Source organism: Oncorhynchus clarkii, chromosome 25, assembly GCF_045791955.1.
Source record: "Oncorhynchus clarkii lewisi isolate Uvic-CL-2024 chromosome 25, UVic_Ocla_1.0, whole genome shotgun sequence".
NCBI classification, from domain to species: Eukaryota; Metazoa; Chordata; class Actinopteri; order Salmoniformes; family Salmonidae; genus Oncorhynchus; species Oncorhynchus clarkii.
Window position 1 is genome coordinate 41,901,984 of NC_092171.1, and position 18,994 is coordinate 41,920,977.

At 42.4% G+C, this 18,994-nt stretch overlaps 3 protein-coding genes across 3 annotated transcripts in view; all 3 read left to right on the plus strand.

Annotated features, from left to right (window-relative positions):
* LOC139383819 (deubiquitinase DESI2-like) overlaps positions 1 to 2,221 on the plus strand; it is a 15,423-nt gene extending 13,202 nt beyond the window's left edge. Inside the window, exons 4-5 of the mRNA XM_071128390.1 lie at positions 302 to 443; positions 649 to 2,221. Of these exons, the coding sequence (XP_070984491.1) occupies positions 302 to 443; positions 649 to 900 (394 nt within the window). The 3' untranslated portion in view covers positions 901 to 2,221. The remainder of the gene's footprint in view (positions 1 to 301; positions 444 to 648) is intronic.
* A 2,926-nt stretch (positions 2,222 to 5,147) lies between these two features.
* On the plus strand, positions 5,148 to 11,459 carry LOC139383817 (serine/arginine-rich splicing factor 5-like). Its single transcript, XM_071128389.1, has 8 exons — positions 5,148 to 5,234; positions 5,963 to 6,094; positions 6,184 to 6,254; positions 7,238 to 7,390; positions 7,756 to 7,828; positions 9,380 to 9,453; positions 9,604 to 9,711; positions 9,966 to 11,459. The coding sequence occupies exons 2-8, from the start codon at positions 5,969 to 5,971 to the stop codon at positions 10,357 to 10,359; spliced, it is 999 nt and encodes a 332-aa protein (XP_070984490.1). The 5' UTR covers positions 5,148 to 5,234; positions 5,963 to 5,968; the 3' UTR covers positions 10,360 to 11,459.
* A 4,531-nt stretch (positions 11,460 to 15,990) lies between these two features.
* Positions 15,991 to 18,994, plus strand: part of LOC139383647 (phosphofurin acidic cluster sorting protein 2-like) — a 97,783-nt gene continuing 94,779 nt past the window's right edge. The window contains exon 1 of the mRNA XM_071128185.1: positions 15,991 to 16,309. Within this exon, the coding sequence (XP_070984286.1) occupies positions 16,194 to 16,309 (116 nt within the window). The 5' untranslated portion in view covers positions 15,991 to 16,193. The remainder of the gene's footprint in view (positions 16,310 to 18,994) is intronic.

The window sequence follows — 18,994 nt, forward strand, 5'->3', positions numbered from 1 at the left end:
ACATGCAATTTGGGACACAGACATGCAATTTGGGACGCAGACATGCAATTTGGGACGCAGCCATGCAATTTGGGACGCAACCATGCAATTTGGTATGGAGACATGTCCTACTGAGTAGTGGCCTTGTATTCATTCATTGTATCGTGATGGTTGGTGTTTGGGACGAGAGTCACCGATACCAGTTTTTATACAGGGATAGAATAACACTACATGCACCCAATTACCACCTTTAATTTAGCTATTTTATTAGGATCCCCATTAGCTGTTGCTAATGATTACAAAACATATTTTTCTAACACAGGGAGGCTATCGCTTTGGGCACAACAGACTTTGCAGTGGAGGATATGGATAAAATCATGGAGGAGCTGGGGAGGGATTTCAAGGGTAACTCTTACCATCTAATGCACAAGAACTGCAACCACTTCTCATCCTCGCTGTCTGAGGTCAGTTTCTGTTTCATCACTGTTTCATTACAGAGGATTACTGTTTGAATTATACATGATATTGACATTTATTGTGAACGATCTGATAGAGCCATTACTGTCAATAGAAACATTGCCTATTGACAGTCATACAAATTTTGGCGGAGTATGTTTTTTTTTTAACTTGCCAATTGAAAAACATGTTTGTTTTTCGTTCTCATTCCAGCTGTTGTGTGGGCGTGAGATCCCTCGCTGGGTGAACCGCCTGGCCTACTTCAGCTCCTGCGTGCCCTTCCTCCAGACCTGCCTCCCTAAAGAGTGGCTGACCCCCGCTGCCCTCCAGAGCCACATCAGCATGGGGCTCCACAAGGAGGAGCGGGAGGCCGGGGAGTCCAGCGACGAGGACCCCAACTCAGCCTCCGGGACCGCTGGGGCGGGCACCGGATCCTCACACAGCTGTCGCCATACACGAGTCTGAACCAATGACTGTATAGGTCTGAAGAGAACAGCCAATAGGACTCTCTCAATTACCTTTGACCTTCGAACCCTGGACCAGAAGGTCACCAGGTCCCCTCTGCAGGGGATGTAGTGATGTAATATCTGTGGGCCTGACTGAATAACCACCTGACCTCATAGTACCACCCTCTGAGAACAGAGACGAGGACGACGGATGATTAGTTACGGGGCCGGGGGTCCTGCAAAACCTACAGATCCTTAGATCCTTTCCCTGGTTTTCTCCCTTTTAGATATGGTAGATATATTCCGGAGGGGGGATTTGTTATAGGTTTGTTGACAAACTAACTCAGAGCATGGCATGGCTCTTTTAGATTGACCACAGCTACACGATGTACTGTAGGTCTGGGCTACTTTCTGGTAATTTCTCTTTTTCCATGAACTTTTAAACTTTTGTCAGCCTTCATCCCCGATCCACCCTGATTCTCTTCTTGCAGAGCTCCTTCTATTGTAGAGTAAACGGATATCAGACACCACAAAGATACATCTAAACGTACGTCCCAAATGGCACCCTATTCCCTATATATAGTGCACTATTTTAGACCAGAGCCCTATAGAACCCTATTCCCTATATATAGTGCACTATTTTAGACCAGAGCCCTATGGAACCCTATTCCCCACATATAGTGCACTACTTTAGACCAGAGCCCTATGGAACCCTATTCCCTATATATAGTGCACTATTTTAGACCAGAGCCTTATGGAACCCTATTCCCTATATATAGTGCACTATTTTAGACCAGAGCCCTATGGAACCCTATTCCCTATATATAGTGCACTATTTTAGACCAGAGCCCTATGGAACCCTATTCCCTATATATAGTGCACTATTTTAGACCAGAGCCCTATGGAACCCTATTCCCTATATATAGTGCACTATTTTAGACCAGAGCCCTATAGAACCCTATTCCCTATATATAGTGCACTATTTTAGACCAGAGCCTTATGGAACCCTATTCCCTATATATAGTGCACTATTTTAGACCAGAGCCCTATGGAACCCTATTCCCTAAATATAGTGCACTATTTTAGACCAGAGCCTTATGGAACCCTATTCCCTATATATAGTGCACCATTTTTTGTTGTTGTTGCAAGGGCCCTTATGGCTCTGGTCAAAATAAGTGCCCAATCCAGGGCATAGGGTTTCATTTGGGACGACGCCTGAGACTACTGGTATTGTGACGTTAGCAGGATGTTACACTTGCTGCTCACTTCAAGAGGTACTTAACCTCCTTACTTGGGCCTTCAGTCTTAACTTCAAAGATGTTTTGCTTTGTTTATGTGTGTGTGTGTGTGTGTGTGTGTGTGTGTGGGGGTGGGGGGTGGAGGGGGGTGTTCATATTCTGGCCATTTTTTGGACGTTGTAGTGCACTATAGTGATATGAACCTGATATATATAGTGATATGTGCTCTGTTTAGAAGGAGTAATTACATGTGGGATTTAAACCAGCACACTTCTGTTAAATGTCATTCTTAACTGAAAATGATGTGCCAAGAGCAAAGGATTGGACAAAAGTGAAGACATCGAAATTAGTTTTGGACCATATTGATTTCAATGATTACATTTTATCGTATTAGTATTATATATTTGGGTGTTATTTGTCTATTTCATGATCTCATGTATTGTTTAACAAGACATTGCCCCCCCCTACATATAATTAGCTATTTACTACCATCATGTGATGAATAACACTGGCAGATGTCTCATTTATACACTTCTTCAATGGGAACCATTCAATCTTTCATCAGGAGATGAAACCTGATCAAGAAATCTCAACCCTTGTGACCGATCAGTCGGCGCACAACATAAGAAATCTCAGCAGTGAAAGTGAAACTCATAGTTGTTGAATCACAGTTTTCTGTTCATACAACTCCTCTTGTCTTGACCCCTCCTCCCCAGAGAGTGATTGAGTAGGTGAGGGGTCTGGAGGCCCGTCGAGGAAGGGGGAGGGGGGGGGGGGGGGGGGGGGGGGGGGGTGTTACAGTTAGGGCATTGTGTGAAGGAAAAAGGTTTTGTTGTTGTTGTGAGATGTCTTTTGATTGGCTATGTCTCTTAATGTGTTGGATTCACAGGTGATCCCTGAAACAACAGGGAGGAAGTTGTCTTTCTACTATAATATTGTGTTGATCCTACTGGTCAGTCAGTTGATCCTACCGGTCAGTCAGTTGATCCTACCGCTCAGTCAGTTGATCCTACCAGTCAGTCAGTTGATCCTACCAGTCAGTCAGTTGTCCTACTGGTCAGTCAGTTGTCCTACTGGTCGGTCAGTTGTCCTACCGGACAGTCAGTCTGATTTGATTTGTCCTACCAGTCAGTCAGTTGATCCTACCAGTCAGTCAGTTGTCCTACTGGTCAGTCAGTTGTCCTACTGGTCAGTCAGTTGTCCTACTGGTCAGTCAGTTGTCCTACTGGTCAGTCAGTTGTCCTACCAGTCAGTCAATTATCCTACTGGTCAGTCAGTTGTCCTACTGGTCAGTCAGTTGTCCTACTGGTCAGTCAGTTGTCCTACTGGTCAGTCAGTTGATCCTACCAGTCAGTCAGTTGATCCTACCAGTCAGTCAGTTGTCCTACTGGTCAGTCAGTTGTCCTACTGGTCAGTCAGTTGTCCTACTGGTCAGTCAGTTGATCCTACCAGTCAGTCAATTATCCTACCAGTCAGCCAGTTGACCTACCAGTCAGTCAATTATCCTACCAGTCAGCCAGTTGTCCTACCAGTCAGTCAATTATCATACCAGTCAGCCAGTTGTCCTACCAGTCAGCAAGTCTTGGACTAGAGTATTACACTGACTACCATCCTATCAAACAATATCAATAATGCTGTTTCCAGATGAGACAGACGTTAGGCTACATGTTATTCTGTTCTGTCCCTGCATTATATTACAGCTGCTCTGGTAGAGTCAATAGTATCCATTCTGAAGCCCAGTCCATTGCATTCCGTACATCAGTCTTTCTGGAGGACAATATTGTCCTTTCTTTCTCTTCTCCTCCTTGGTTTACTGTCTGTCTGTCTGTCTGTCTGCCTCCAGCCCTCCGTATCCCATCCCCCTCTCAGGAAGGAAATCACATGACCTGTTGTTTGTTACACCGGTGTCTCATTATTATACATCATCTCCATGACAACTGGGCAAAATAAAATAACTATATTTATTTGTTTATATACTTATTTTTTTAAATCATCTATATATTTTAATTATTTTTTTTAATGTGTAGTGTCATCTACGTTGTTTTTTTGTTTTTTTTAATTCAGGAAGATTTTTTTTTTTTGTCATCTTGAAATTGAAATGGGTTCCGTAAAGGTCAGTATTCCATGCTCTATATTGAAATAATTTTTGGTACTTTCTGCAGAGAAGACCTTTTCTATTGTATTATGTATGTGCTTTACCGAATTGTAAGACGATGCCACAAATGTTAAGGATGGTAATAGAGTAAAGATACAAGAATAGCAGTAATATGTTGTCCTGTCCTTGAGTTTGGCCACACCGTCTGAACACCATTGAATGGGAGGAAAATCTTATTTTGAGTTCAGTCAGATGAGATGTCCAGCAGGATGTTGGGAAATGTGTCATAAAGATCTGTCTATTTTGTATGTACATTTTCAGTACATTTTTGTTCAGAGATGTTTAGAGTGCAGGAGCAAAGATTTTTGTTATAACTAACCCAAGATAGACCACAGCATGTCGTTTCCTCTGGGAGTAAATTACTCATAGTGTGCAGAACAAGCAAGAAGGTGGGCAGAGCTAAATACGAGCCAGTGAGAGCCTATTGGCTCGTTCTAGCATTGATTTGCATATTTCCGATAGGGAACGCCTAATTTGAAGTGCGCCTGTGCAATAACTCAATTTGCGCTTGCTCTCCTAAACGCAATTTTTTAAAACTTTGGCCAAGGGTGAAGTCTAGAAAACTTAGTCCAGTCTGTTCGTATCATATTCTAGTTATGAACACTGTTTTGAGATCAAATATTTAATCGATGAGAACATTAGCAGAATATTGGCCATAAACCATCTCGCTTTCATCTTCTACCACTGGCGGCCACTTGGTTTCCTCTCACCACCAAATGTTGAAAAATCAACCGGATGCTTCACATTTATACATCCGGTGAAATATCTGTCTCATTGTTATATCTGTGGCATGGGTCTTGTGGAACGTTTTTTGATAGGTCTGCAGGACTGGAACACGCCCACCACCCTTGGTGCTGATGAACATCCGGTTTCCTCATCTTTCTCTCACTCGGAGTCGCCATTTTGATACACATCAACCAAGCAAGCACACTACCAGAAGTAACGAAGACAACGGCAAGGGTGAGGTTCAAATTTCGATAATTGTAAATGTCGTCAGTAGACTTGCACAAATATTTTGGCGAATCAATAATGTTAATGATTCATATTTTGTCCCGAGTGCTAAGCTAGTAATGCAGCTAAACTAGCTAGAGTAGCGAAAAGGCAACTGCACGACATGTTAACGTTAGCTAGCTAATAACGTACGTAGCCGACGAAACTGCGATTATTTTTGTGGACGGGCTGGATCTCCGATGTAACATACAATGACGTTAAAAAAATAAAAAAATATCCCAACTACTGTTTTCAGCGCCCAGAGAATAGCACCACTAACACAACATTTTTTTCGTATAATTGCGGCCTTTTCGTCGGGTTGTAAATGCCGCGTTCAAGACAACTGGGAACTCGTGGAAAAACGAACTGCGACCGGATAGCTAGCGACTGACGTTAGCTTACTAACGTATACACATGATCAAGATTGTGTTTTAATTCATATTAAACGGTATGTAGTTTATTCGTTTAGCGTATATGTGAAACTGTATACGTTGCCGAACCCCGACTAGACGGCTATCTGGCTATTACTAACCAGCATTAAGGCTAATTAACTTGGCTAAAGTGCACTTTTAGTATTGATAACTCTTAGCTAACGTTAGCTAGTTAGCACACACTGATCTGGGCCTTGTCGGCAACCTACGTGTTTGGGGGTTAAATGTTGTGTTAATCACCAAGTCAACTTTTTGTTGTTTTTTCAGATAACTATGAGTGGATGTCGAGTGTTTATCGGTCGTTTGAGCCCTCATGCTCGTGAGCGGGACGTGGAGAAGTTCTTCAAAGGTTATGGAAGGATCCGGGAAGTAAATTTGAAGAACGGATTCGGCTTTGTGGTAAGTCGGCCTTGCCTCGTGTCTTGATCAAACACCTATTGTGAATGTTTTGTTTGTTGATTAGTTAACCCCCCCCTCTCGTTAATCAGGAGTTTGACGACCACAGAGACGCTGATGATGCAGTTTACGAGCTGAATGGCAAGGAACTCTGTAGTGAAAGGTAATGGTTTGGATACACATTGAGCAAAGTCTCAAGAAAGATAAATTGCAACATGTTATGTTTGGACATTTAATACACATGGGCAGTGTTGGAAGAAGTACACAATTTTCATACTTGAGTAGAATAAAATGACTTGTGTAAGTCACCCAGTAAAATACCAATTTGAGTAAGTCTTAAAATGATTTTGTTTTAAATGTACTTGCGTATTAAAAGTATAAATCATTTAAAATGTCTCATTAAGTAAACCAGACAACACTTTGTTTTTATTTATTTACCAACTATACATTTGTGTTTTAGTGAGTCTGTTATATCAGAGGCAGTAGAGATGAACAGGGATGTACTTTTGGGTGTCAGGGGAAAATTGAATGGAGTAAAAAGTACATTATTTCTATTAGGAGTGAAATAAGTTGTCAAAAATATAGAAGGCAAAGTACAAATACAAAAAATAACAACTACTAAAATGCTTTAAAGTACTGAAGTACACAACTGGGTTGTTCCATCCAGAAAGCCCCAGGCACCTCAGATTGTTCTGATGTCATTTCTGGAGTTGGAAATAGATTTCCCCGCAACATTATTTTGTTGAAGTGTAATTTGATCACGGAGGATTTAAGTGAATTGATTGCACTATAATTGTTCATGTATAGGATTAATGATTAGGATGATGATTAGCCAACAACAAGCTACACGCGCCGCCTCATAAATTGCAAGGGCAGCGGCATAAATTAGACCGTTTCTCTGGCTACTGTACCATGTCATGTTCGAATCTGGACGGACAAGTCCGTTTGAACACGACACAATCGGATCCGACACATTATTTAAAATTCTGGATCTACTAAAACCTTCAATGACCCCCCCCCCCCCCCGTTCAGAGACGTTAATCAGATAATACACATAGATTACGTAGGATGAAGAAAGTATATTTTAGTCATTTCTACAGGCCTGTTATAAGTGTCTGTCTGGTCTTTTTTAATTTGTATTAATAGGGTGACTATAGAGCATGCTCGCTCCAGAAGAGGGAGGGGTGGTGGACCCGGGATGGGCGGCGGCGGCGGAGGAGGAGGACGTTTCTCTCCTCGTTTCAGCAGCTACCGCCAGGGGTCTGGTGATCGCCGCGGTGGAGGTGGCGGAGGCTCCAGGTATACAGACACACACCGCTTCATTTTCAACCTTCTCACCTGCAGCAGAATGGAGTTTTAGTCGGTGTGATTTTAGTTCCCCCTTTCATCGCTCGGAGACATTGACCTTCCATGGTGGCTCCGTGTGCAGAAGTAGCATGTCTTACTCGTATTGAACATACCAACTGAATAATTAGGAGGAGTCATTTCCCCGGTGTGATTAGAATACATTGTGACCCTGTCTTGATCCAATGCTGTACATTCATGCATTATATCTATTGACCTGTGGCTTCATTTAATGTCAGGCTCCTTTCAAAACCTTTCAGTCCTAATAGTAACGGGTCACCCCCCCCCCCCGTGTTTAACTTTTCCCTGCCTTCCTGCAGTAGGTATGGTCCTCCAGTGCGCACTGAACACAGAATCATCGTGGAGAACCTGTCGTCGCGCATCAGTTGGCAGGTGAGGGGTTAAACCCGTCTGCTTCAGACCATTACTCTGTACTGATACTGCTTTTTTTCCCCCTTATAAGCTGTATTCTTATTGAAAACATGTTTTTCTTTGATTTATTACCAAAGGACACGGCTATATGCTCAAAAGTCCATTAGGGTAGATAGAATGGCAAGGCCCCTTTTGGATTCAGAAATTCATTGTTTTATTTATTGACTTAGTTTTTACTGTTTCTTTCAACAATAAATAAAAAAAAAAAAAAAAAAAAATATATATATATATATATATATATATATATATACATATATATATATATATATACATAAGCACTTATACCAGAAGGTAAATCTAACCAATCACATCGTAGTTTTATTTTAACAGCTTATTCTTATTCTGGTTATTAGTTTATAATGGAGTTGCATGCACAACCTCCTTGGAGGTGTTATGTGCATAGCGCCCTCTGCTGGTTGTGTTTTCAATAGTGTCCATTTGGTGCCTCTCCTTACACGCAGTTGCCGCTGGTCTAAATCTTGGCTGGGCCCCGTAGCGGGTGAAAGGGGTCTAGCGCAGGATAGCCTTAGGATGGTCCCTCGTAAAGCCCCAGTCTGGAGGTTCTGTGGTCTGGTCTGGTGGAAACCCCCCCCCCACCCGAATGCAGCCAGCCTGTTACTCCCTCAACCCACTCCACGTTCCCTACACTCTCCCGTTTGGTTCTTTTATCTGTTGCTGATGGAGCTGGGTGTGTTGACAGTTGGGCACACTGCACACCCTCTTCCTTCGTTCCTTCCCCTACTTGATCTCTGGTGGTCCTTTACTTGTGGAGGCTGGCCGGAGTCCGGGTCTGTCAAGGCTGAGGGAGGTCGTTTCTCAAGGGCTTAACACTGTGACTGCATTGGTTCCCATTGGTCCTCTATTTGGACACGTGGCTCTTTGCTAATGTCTTCCTGGGTATGGAACGGTAAGTAACATATAACTCATGTGATTGGGTTTAAGGGTTGGGAGGAACAGGAAGTAGAAAGTCCTATACCTTAGTCTTAATGGGAAAACGTGTGGAAAATTTATACTAGGCCAATTAATAGGTTACCGAACGAACCCCTTGATCAAAATGGGTCATGATGAAGTGAAAATGCTTCTAATCTCCATAGACTTGATTTTAGTTTAGCGATGCCCCCTAAAAACCACTATAGTTGCCACTAACCGACAACATGTCCAAGACACGACGCCTCAAAGGATTTGTCGCGTCTCACCAGCTTCCTATTTGACTGACAAACCTGAAATACAATTCCAGGGAACTAAGTAGGGTCAGGTTTCTCCTTTTTTAAGTGAAATGGTTAGCTGTGAAGCCATGGCAGTGGCTCGTCACTTATTTAAACGCTCCTCGTCTGAAAATGTCAGAACATCACATTGTAACTGTGTTTTGATGAGGTCAGTGTTACAGGGGGGGGGGGGGGGGGGTTTACTGTCGTGTTGCTTTACTGATTTTTCCTCTTGCCTCAGGTTCAGAGTTCTCTCAGCCACATTTGTGTGTTGGTCTGTCACTGACTCATGTATGCTTCACCACAGGACCTGAAAGATCTCATGAGGAAAGTTGGAGAGGTCACCTTTGTGGATGCCCACCGAACCAACAAGAATGAAGGGTGAGTTGTCAGGCACAAAATGGAAGGGCTAAAATGGGGGACGACTGTCCAATTTAGAAACGCTCTTGTTTTAATAAAACAAACACATGTGGTCTGCCCTGCTGCTCTTATGAACTGAGCTGTCAACTTCAATGTGATTTGACTCGACAGGGTGGTGGAGTTCGCGTCACACAGTGATATGAAGAACGCCCTTGATAAGCTGGACGGAACAGACTTGAATGGACGAAAGCTGAAGCTGTCTGAGGATCGCAAGAGCCGGTAGGCATCCCCTCTTCCAATTTTGTAGTGAAGTTGGATAAATACAAGATTGTGAGGTTTTCCGTTTGCATCTAGAATTGTGAGCCCAACCGTGTCTTGATGTTTGGGGGCAGTGTAGCTAGCTACAGAAATGTAGCTTCAAAGATTGGCCTGCAGCGTTGAGCACTACTACGGGACTTGAGATTGGAGTATAAAGGACTGGAATGCAACGGACTTGTGTAAATGTAATTAATTAAATTGTTCTCTTCCAACAGCCGCAGCAGGAGTCGTTCCCGTGGCTCTCGCAGCTACTCCCGGTCCCGTAGCCGTTCCCGGTCCCCCCGTTCCAAGTCCCCCAGCCGCAGCAGGAGCCGTAATCGCTCCAGGAGCCCCCGCTCTGCCAGCCGTACTCCGGAGAAGAAGCCTTCCTCAGGAGGAGGGGGCAGGGCTGCACATCGCTCCACTTCACGTTCCCCCTCCCGTTCCAAATCTCGTTCCCGTACCCCTCCCGCACGTTCCCGCTCCCCTGCCCCCCGTTCCCGTACCCCTCCCCCACGCTCCCGCTCCCCTGCCCCCCGTTCCCGTACCCCTCCCCCACGCTCCCGTTCTCCTGCCCCGGCCCGGAAGCCGTCCCGGTCTCGGTCCCCCTCGGTGGAGAGCCAGCACTGAGCCGCTCTGAGGGGAGCTGTTGAGGAATAGTCCAGTGGAAGGAGTAGAGACTCGTTGGAGTGGAACACCGATAAAGTTCTGTTTGTTCCATACCAATGAGTCTGTCCTCCCGATTTTTAAAAGTGACCACCAGTCTCCACTGGTGTACTGGTATGTATGGACTGAAGGGAATGTCATGCTGGAACCGTGGCACCTGGCGTTGTGCCAGCCTGCCTGCCTGCTAGTGGGTTGTAAATGAAGAGGAGCCTTGCCTTGGGTGTAATGCCCTCTCTCCCACAATCTAATTTTAAAATCTGAGCTTTAGTCCTGGTTGGTTCAGTTCCTCTTGGCCCTGGACTGGTTATTTTATGATTATAGGTTGGATCCTGCGTCCCCCCCCAATTCAACTTCTAATTTAGTCTTTTATTGCTATCTGAATAATTAAAGCGTTTTCTTTTTTTAGTTAATGAAATGTACAGTGTGATTTGAGAGATTTTGATTGGGTCGCTGTCCTGTTGAATATCTGTATCGTTGTCCCTGCAGGTTTGTAAGTCTCGTTGTGATTGATAAGTTGTATGAAATGTACAATTGTTTTGAAGTGAACTTTGTCTAATCAATACAATGGTTTTTTTTTCTTCCCTTGTTTTTGTCTTATCTGTGTTCCAATCCACACTCTAATAGTTAAGTTAAAATGGACCCAAAACGATTTGGATGGGTTGTGAAGTAATTTAATCTACTAGTAGGTTTTTGTTGCTTTTTAACGATGATTGAGTATACTGAATAAGCATTTTGCAAATTAAGTGATTTTTGTCTTTAAAAAAAAAAATATATATATATATATATATAAACATAAGACTACAATTGCGTAGTCTAAACCACCACTTCTAAGTGTGCATGCTTTGTTGATCTTGGTGGGCGAGCCCCGAGTGTAGGTTTGGAATATTCTGGTCATCATTTGACTCTTTCTGTTCAAAATGATTGAACAAAACAAAAAAAAAATGTCCCTATTTACACGTGGCTCCAGAGATCGAATGTCCTTGGTTTTTCTGCTCGTCTACATTTTGTGATCTTAGAGCAGGGTCTGCATGTTGCTGCAAATAAAACTTTTTTTTTTTGGCAAATTTATCTGATTTTTAAGGATAATGGTCCTGAAAAAAGGGTGTAAATTGGAATCTTCTAGATCACATGGGTGATCCTCAGCCTGAAATGTCCCCACTTCTGCTGCTGATTTTAGCTAGCTTTTGGCGTGGTGTAAGTGAAGACGGTCCCCTGAAGGGAGGGCGGTCATGTGCTAGCAGATGTCCTGTGTTCGATCCTCTGTGAGCAGACTGGAGGAATGGCTACCTGTTTTTAAAAAAAACCGTTGACCTTTTTACTAGGCATGTCATTTTAAGAACAAATTATTTACAATGGCGGCTTAACCCGGATGACGTTGGGCCAATTGACTCCCGATGATGGCCTGGGTAGCCTAGTGGTTAGAGCGTTGTTCAAATCCCTGAGCTGACAAGGTACAAATCTGTCGTTCTGCCCCTGAACAAGGCAGTTAACCCACCGTTCCTAGGCCGTCATTGAAGATAAGAATTTGTTTCTTAACCGACTTGCCTAGTTTAAATAAAGGTAAAAAAAAAAAAAAATCCGGCCTGGATTCGAACCGGGGACTAGTGACGCCTCTATCACTGAGCTGCGGTGCCTTAGACCTCATTTTGCCGCCCGGCTAAGCAAGCAGCGTGACGTCCTTTTACAAATAGCTGAAACAGATCTGGGGACCACCGGGTTCATGTTCTTTACAGCATGTACCAAGGAGAATGGAAGTTCTCAGCTGTCAAGTCGGTGTGTAGCTTTCGTAGACTTGATCCTCACTGCTAATATTTTGCTCTATAGGCGTGTCAACAGACAGATTTTCGTGCCACTAGGTGGCGTAATTGAACTAAGTGTAGACATATGTTCAGTGATTACCACATGTTGATTGATCTGAAGTGATAATGGGTTACTATAGTCATGTTACGGACAGTGAAAATGAATGACATTGTTGGGTTTGCCCTCATTTTGTCTGTGTAAAGCATAGAAACAGTATCACATATTGCCAATTTTTTTTTTTTTTTTTTTTCACATTTATTGAAAATGAAATGCAGATCTCATTTACTACAAAAATTCACACCCCCCGAGTCAGTACTTTGTAGAAGCACCTTTGTCGGTGATTACATCTTTGAGTCGTCTGAGTATTTCTGTATCAGCTTTGCACATCTGGATTTGGGGATTTTCTACCGTTCGATGGGGAGTGGTGGTGAACAGCAATCTTCAAGTCTTTCCACTGACTTTAAATGAAATACAAGTCAGGGCTTTGGCTGGGCCACTCAAGGACTTTCACATTCTTGTTCTTAAGCCATTCCACCGTTGCGTTGGCTGTGTGCTTGGTGTCATTGTCCTGTAAGAATGTAAATCTTCGCCCCCAGTCTAAGGTCATTTGTGCTCTGAAGCAGGTCCTCATGATTTGTCTCCATTCATTGTTCCCTCTCCTTCCCAGTCTCCCGGCTGAAAAGCATCTCCATAGTGTGATGTTGCCACCACCATGCCTCACGGTAGGGATGATGTTAAACCGGTGATGAACTGTCTGGTTATCTCGAGACATAGCACTTTGCATTCAGGCCAAAGAACACTTGTATTTTTTTCCTGTCAGACCACAATCTTTTCACTTGTGCCCTGATCACTTGTCTTTCACATGCCCTTTTTGGAAACTCCACGTGTGCTGTCGTACCTTTTACTCAGGAGTGGATTCCGTCTGCCCACTTCCATAAAGCCCAGATTGGTGAAGCGCTTTGGAGACTCTTGTCCTTCCGGCAGGATCTCCCATCTCAGCCAAGGAACTCTGTAGTTCTGTCAATTGGTTTTTGGTCACCTCCCTGACCAGAGGTGTAAAAATATTTTAAAGTACTACTTAAGTAGTTTTTTGGGGGGGTTATCTGTACTTCAATATTTATATTTAACTACTTTTACTTCACTTCCTAAAGAAAATATGTACTTTTTACTCTGTACATTTTCCTTGACACCTAAAAGTGCTCGTTACATTTTGAATGATTAGCAGGACAGAAAAATGGTCCAATTCACACACAAAATCAAGGGAACGTCCCTGGTAATCCCTACTGCCTCTGATATGGCGGATATTCCCTAAACACAAATGCTTAATTTGTTAAATTATGTCTGACAGTGCCCCCGTCTATCTGTAAAATAAAAAAATAAAAAAAGTGCCGTCTAGTTTTCTGAATTTGAAGTTATTTATAATTGTGATACTTGTGCTTATTTGAGCAATTCCCTGTACTGGTTCTACTTAGGTACAGCATCTGCAGAAAGCATTCACACCCCTTGACCTTTTCCACGTGTGGTGGTGTTGCAGCCTGAATTAAAAAAATTATGCAATTGCGATTTTGTGTCACTGACCTACACACACAGTAGCCCATAATGTCAAAGTGGAATTATGTTTTTAGAAATATTTTACAAATTAATAAAAAAAATAAATTAAAAAAAGCTGAAATTGTCTTGAGTAAATAAGTATTCAACCTCTTTTATTTTATTTTAACTAGGCAAGTCAGTTAAGAACAAATTCATATATTCAATGACAGCCTAGGAACAGTGGGGTTAACTGCCTGTTCAGGGGCAGAATGAACTTGCACCTTGTCAGCTCGGGGTATTGAGCTAGTCCAACGCTCTAACCACTAGGCTACCCTGCCGCCACTCTTTGCCATGGCAAGCCTAGGTACAGTGCCTTCAGAATGCATTCATACTCCTTGATTTATTACACAATGTTGTGTTACAGCCTGAATTCAAAATGGGTGAGAAACATGTATATTTCATCCATTTACACACAATGGCCCCAATAATGACGAGGTGAAAACATGTTTTAGAAATCTTTGCAAATGTATTGAAATTGAGATCTCATTTACGTAAGTATTCACACCCTTGAGTCAATACATGTCCGAATCATCTTTTGTCAGTGATTACAGATGTGAGTGTTTCTGGGTAAATCTCTTAAGAGCTTACCACACCTGGATGGTACAACATTTGCCCATATTTATTTTAAAAATTCTTCAAGCTCTGTCCAAGTTGATTGTTGGTCACTGCTCGACAACCATTTTGTCGAGCAGTTAAATAATGTTTACATACTGTATTCTACTGTATTCTAGTTAATATTTATTTCTTAATTCCATTCTTTTACTTTGAGATGTGTGTATTGTTGTGAATTGTAACGATTACAACTGCACTGTTGAAACTAGGAACACAAGAATTTAGCTACACACGCAATAACATCTGCTAAATATATAAATGTGTGTGTGTGTGACAGACACAGCAAACCTTCTTGCCACATCTCGCATTGATGTTCCATCCTGGATGAGCTGCACTACCTGAGCCACTTGTGTGGGTTGTAGACTCCGTCTCATGCTACCACTAGAGTGACAGCACCGCCAGCATTCAAAAGTGACCAAAACATCAGCCAGGAAGCATAGGAACTGAGAAGTGGTCTGTGGTCACCACCTGCAGAACCACTCCTTTATTGGGGGTGTCTTGCTAATTGCCAATAATTTCCACCTGTTGTCTATTCCATTTGCACAACAGCATGTGAAATGTATTGTCAATCAGTGTTGCTTCCTAAGTGGACAGTTTGATTTCACAGAAGTGTGATTGACTTGGAGTTACATTGTATTGTTTAAGTGTTCCCTTTATTTTTTTGAGCAGTGTATAATGAGCACATCCGATTATTGGGACAGATATATATATAAGTGTGATTGATTTGGAGTTACATTGTGTTGTTTAAGTGTTCCCTTTATTTTTTTGAGCAGGGTATAATGAGCACATCCGATTATTGGGACAGATATATATATATAAGTGTGATTGATTTGGAGTTACATTGTATTGTTTAAGTGTTCCCTTTATTTTTTTGAGCTGTGTATAATTAATAACTTCACCTTAATCAATGTCTTCTTTTTTTTATCCATCTACCAGTAGGTACCCTTCTTTACAAGGCATTGGAAAAACCTCCCTGGTATTTGTGGTTGACTCTGTGTTTGAAATGCAATGCTGGACTGAGGGACCTTACAATTATCTGTATGTGTGGGTTACAGAGACGAGGTAGTCATTTAAAAATCATGTTAAACGCTATTTATTGCACTCAGAGTGAGTCCATGCAAATGATTGTGTGACTTGTTAAGCACTTTTTTTTTTAAACTCCTGAACTTATTTAGGCTTGCCATAGCAAAGGGGTTGAAGACTTATTGACTCAAGATATTTAAACTTAATTTTTTTTAGTAATTTGCAAAAATGTTGAACAATATAACTCCACTTTGACAGTATGGGGTATTGTGTGTAGATGGGTGATTTAAAAAAAAAATCTCAACACAAAAAAATGTGGAAGAAAATCAGTGGGTGTGAATACTGTCTTCAAAGCACTGCACTTTACATTCTACATTTTCTTGACATATTTTTTGCATGTAGGTTGGACAGAGCGCCGCGAGGACATTGTATACATGCAACTGAGCCAGCTTGTGCCCAAGCTGAACGAGAATGTGTTCATGGCATTGCCAGCAATGACGTTATTTCCTGGGGGTGGCAGTGTGGGCATGGTACTGCAGGTCTAGGCGAACAGTGCGCGCGAGTCCTCCATGGAAACAAGCGAGGAGAAAGGAGGAGCAGTTCGTTTGGAACAAGCCTCTGCGCTGACTCCCCATTGTACCAACTCAACTGCATGAATAATTCATTAAACTTGCTAACGCACATTAAGACAAAGACATATTTTAGTCAGATAGCTATCATTTTGTTTTACCGCCTCGGCTCGTGTGGACGTTTAGCCAGCCTCATAACGAGCCATGGCGGAGCGAAGTGGCCGGTTGAGCCTCGGTGGAGGGGGACTCAACAGACCCGTGCCTATGAACCTGTTCGCCACATGGGAAATAGATGGATCTTCCCCGAGTTGCATCCCGAGGTAAGCCCCTCTTCTTTGTCTCCCACTGCATCAAGACTGTCAGACTAGTTAGTGCCAAGGCAAGCAGACAGTTTGCACTGATGATAGATAGCTACGTTGTAATCATACAGCCGCCGAGCTGCAGTGGCGTCAGTATTATCGCCTGAGAACAACCAGCCCATTGCAATGACTGTCATGTAGCTCCTATGGCAATGCAGACAATGTGTGACTATTTTCGACAATGACTATCCCAAAACGTTTCTTCCAAAGACGGATAGCTAGCTAACCACTGCAGTACTCTGCCAAAGTTTAGGCAGTGCTAGTTCGCTATATCGAGACAACATGGACTCACGGGGTAGACGTAACATAGTAAATAAAATCGGTTGTGTCCAATTTGGTATGATATATTACGTTTGGTATGATATTAATTTGTGGATGTCCTTCATACATTTTGTATGATATGTTACGAATTGTAAATCATTATGTGACATTACAATTGTTAGGATATGTTACAAATTGCAATTCATACATTATTCTACAAATTTACAATAAGTATGCTGTGTTAATTACTTCTACCCCCTCCTTTTTCGAAAATTCTGTTAAAAATCGCGCAACTTTTCAGCGTCCTGCTACTCATGCCAGGAATATAGTATATGCATATGATTAGTATGTGTGGATAGAAAAGACTCTGAAGTTTATAAAACTGGTTAAATCACGGCTGTGACTATAACAGATCGTGTGTTTCATTGAAAAACGCAAGAAAAACTGCTCTCTGAAAGCTAAAAATAATTTCCATAAGTCACTTCCACCAGTTGTTAAAAGAGAACAGAATTTAATGGCGATCTGCCTGAAATTCATACAAATTCCGCACGATGGCGCCATTGTCCTCATTTTCAATTGAATTAATTGTTGGAAAATCCATCTATCTGACCTCCAGTTTCCCAGTCTTCACCCGGATGCAGTTGAGGAAGATATTAGAAGCCATTGTTTTTGCAAGTGAAGACCTATTGAAAAGACATCGCCCTGTAATCATTTTGATAGATTATAAACGTTTACTAATACCTAAAGTTGGATTGCAAAAGGATTTCGAAGTGTTTTGTGAAAGTTTATCGTCGACTTTTTTAATTTAAAAAAATTACGCAGCGTTTAAAAACAATGATTTTTTCTGAATGACACAGCTCCCATACAAAGCTATTTTGGGTATATATGGACCGATTTAAACGAAAAAAAGACCCAATAGTGATGTTTATGGGGCATATAGGAGTGCCAAGAAAGAAGCTCGTCAAAGGTAATGAATGTTTTATATTTTATTTCTGCGTTTTGGGTAGCGCCGGCTACCGCAAAATCTGTTGTTTACGTGTCGTGCTGGCATTTTGGGGGGTGCATGCTATCAGATAATAGCTTCTCATGCTTTCGCCGAAAAGCATTTTAAAAATCTGACTTGCTGGCTAGGTTCACAACGAGTGTAGCTTTAATTCAATACCCTGCTTGTGAATTTTGATCAAAGATTGAGTTGTAACGAGTACATTTAGCATTTAGCGTAGCGCATTTGCATTTCCAGGGGCATACTTGAGACGTCTGCGTCTCAAGTATGCTCAAGAAGTTAAGTATGCCAATGTGTTGTGGCTAACGTTAGGTAGGGTGGGGGTTAGGGTTCAGAGGTAGGTTAAATGGTTGAGGTTAGGGGAAGGTTTAGCTAACATGCTAAGTAGTTGCAAAGTTGTAAATGAGTTAAAATGCTAAAGTTATCCATGATGAGATTCGAACACGCATCCTAGATGTAAGTGTGTTACGGCCACCCCTTACACCCGACCAACCTTCCTCCTTTTGTTTTAGCCTAAATAAATAACCTTCTGTCCTATGTAACTGTACCAGCGTTCGTTCCGGATTTTCGTTTACCATGTTACGTCCAGTGTATGAGACCAGGCTGAGTGAGACTCTAACCTTGGACAAGGACCGATGAGTTCCCCCCCCAATGCCAACAGCAGTGATGGATAGACTGACATCCATAGCATAGCAATGAAACTATATTGGTGGTGCTTATAAGTCTGACTTATATTAAAAGTCAGTCGGCTTTGTAAGTGCCACCCAATTGATTTTTTTTCAAGTTTTGGATGCCCTCATCTCCTTTTCTGACCTGTCATGAAGTGCCAAAGATGATGTCCACATCTGGTGATGATCAGCTGTGGCGAGCGAGTAATAACATGTTTTCATGTTTGGCTGGCATGACAACGACCATATGGCTGGCATGACAACGACCATACGAGTTGGCTATTCTTTACCTCTTGTGGTTGTTGTCATGCCAAACATGAAAACATCTTCTGAAGAGGAAATCAGATGCTATTCAGGGTAGCCTAGCCTGGGGGTGAAAGTGAAGTCTGCTTAGTTCCACCAGGCTCGTGCTGGTAGCCCACCGGAGGGACAAGACAGACCTACGGAGACAGCCATTGTCGCACAAAGCAATCTGGACGCAATTTATGGTGCTTGCATCAAGGGAGAACATAGAAAATAGATTTTCTGATTTCTTTCTTGAGGCACCTTACTGTATCATAGACCTAGCCCAATGGCAGGACAGGAATATAGACCTAGCCCAATGGCAGGACAGTAATATAGACCTAGCCCAATGGCAGGACAGGAATATAGACCTAGCCCAATGGCAGGACAGGAATATAGACCTAGCCCAATGGCAGAACTGAATCTAAATAT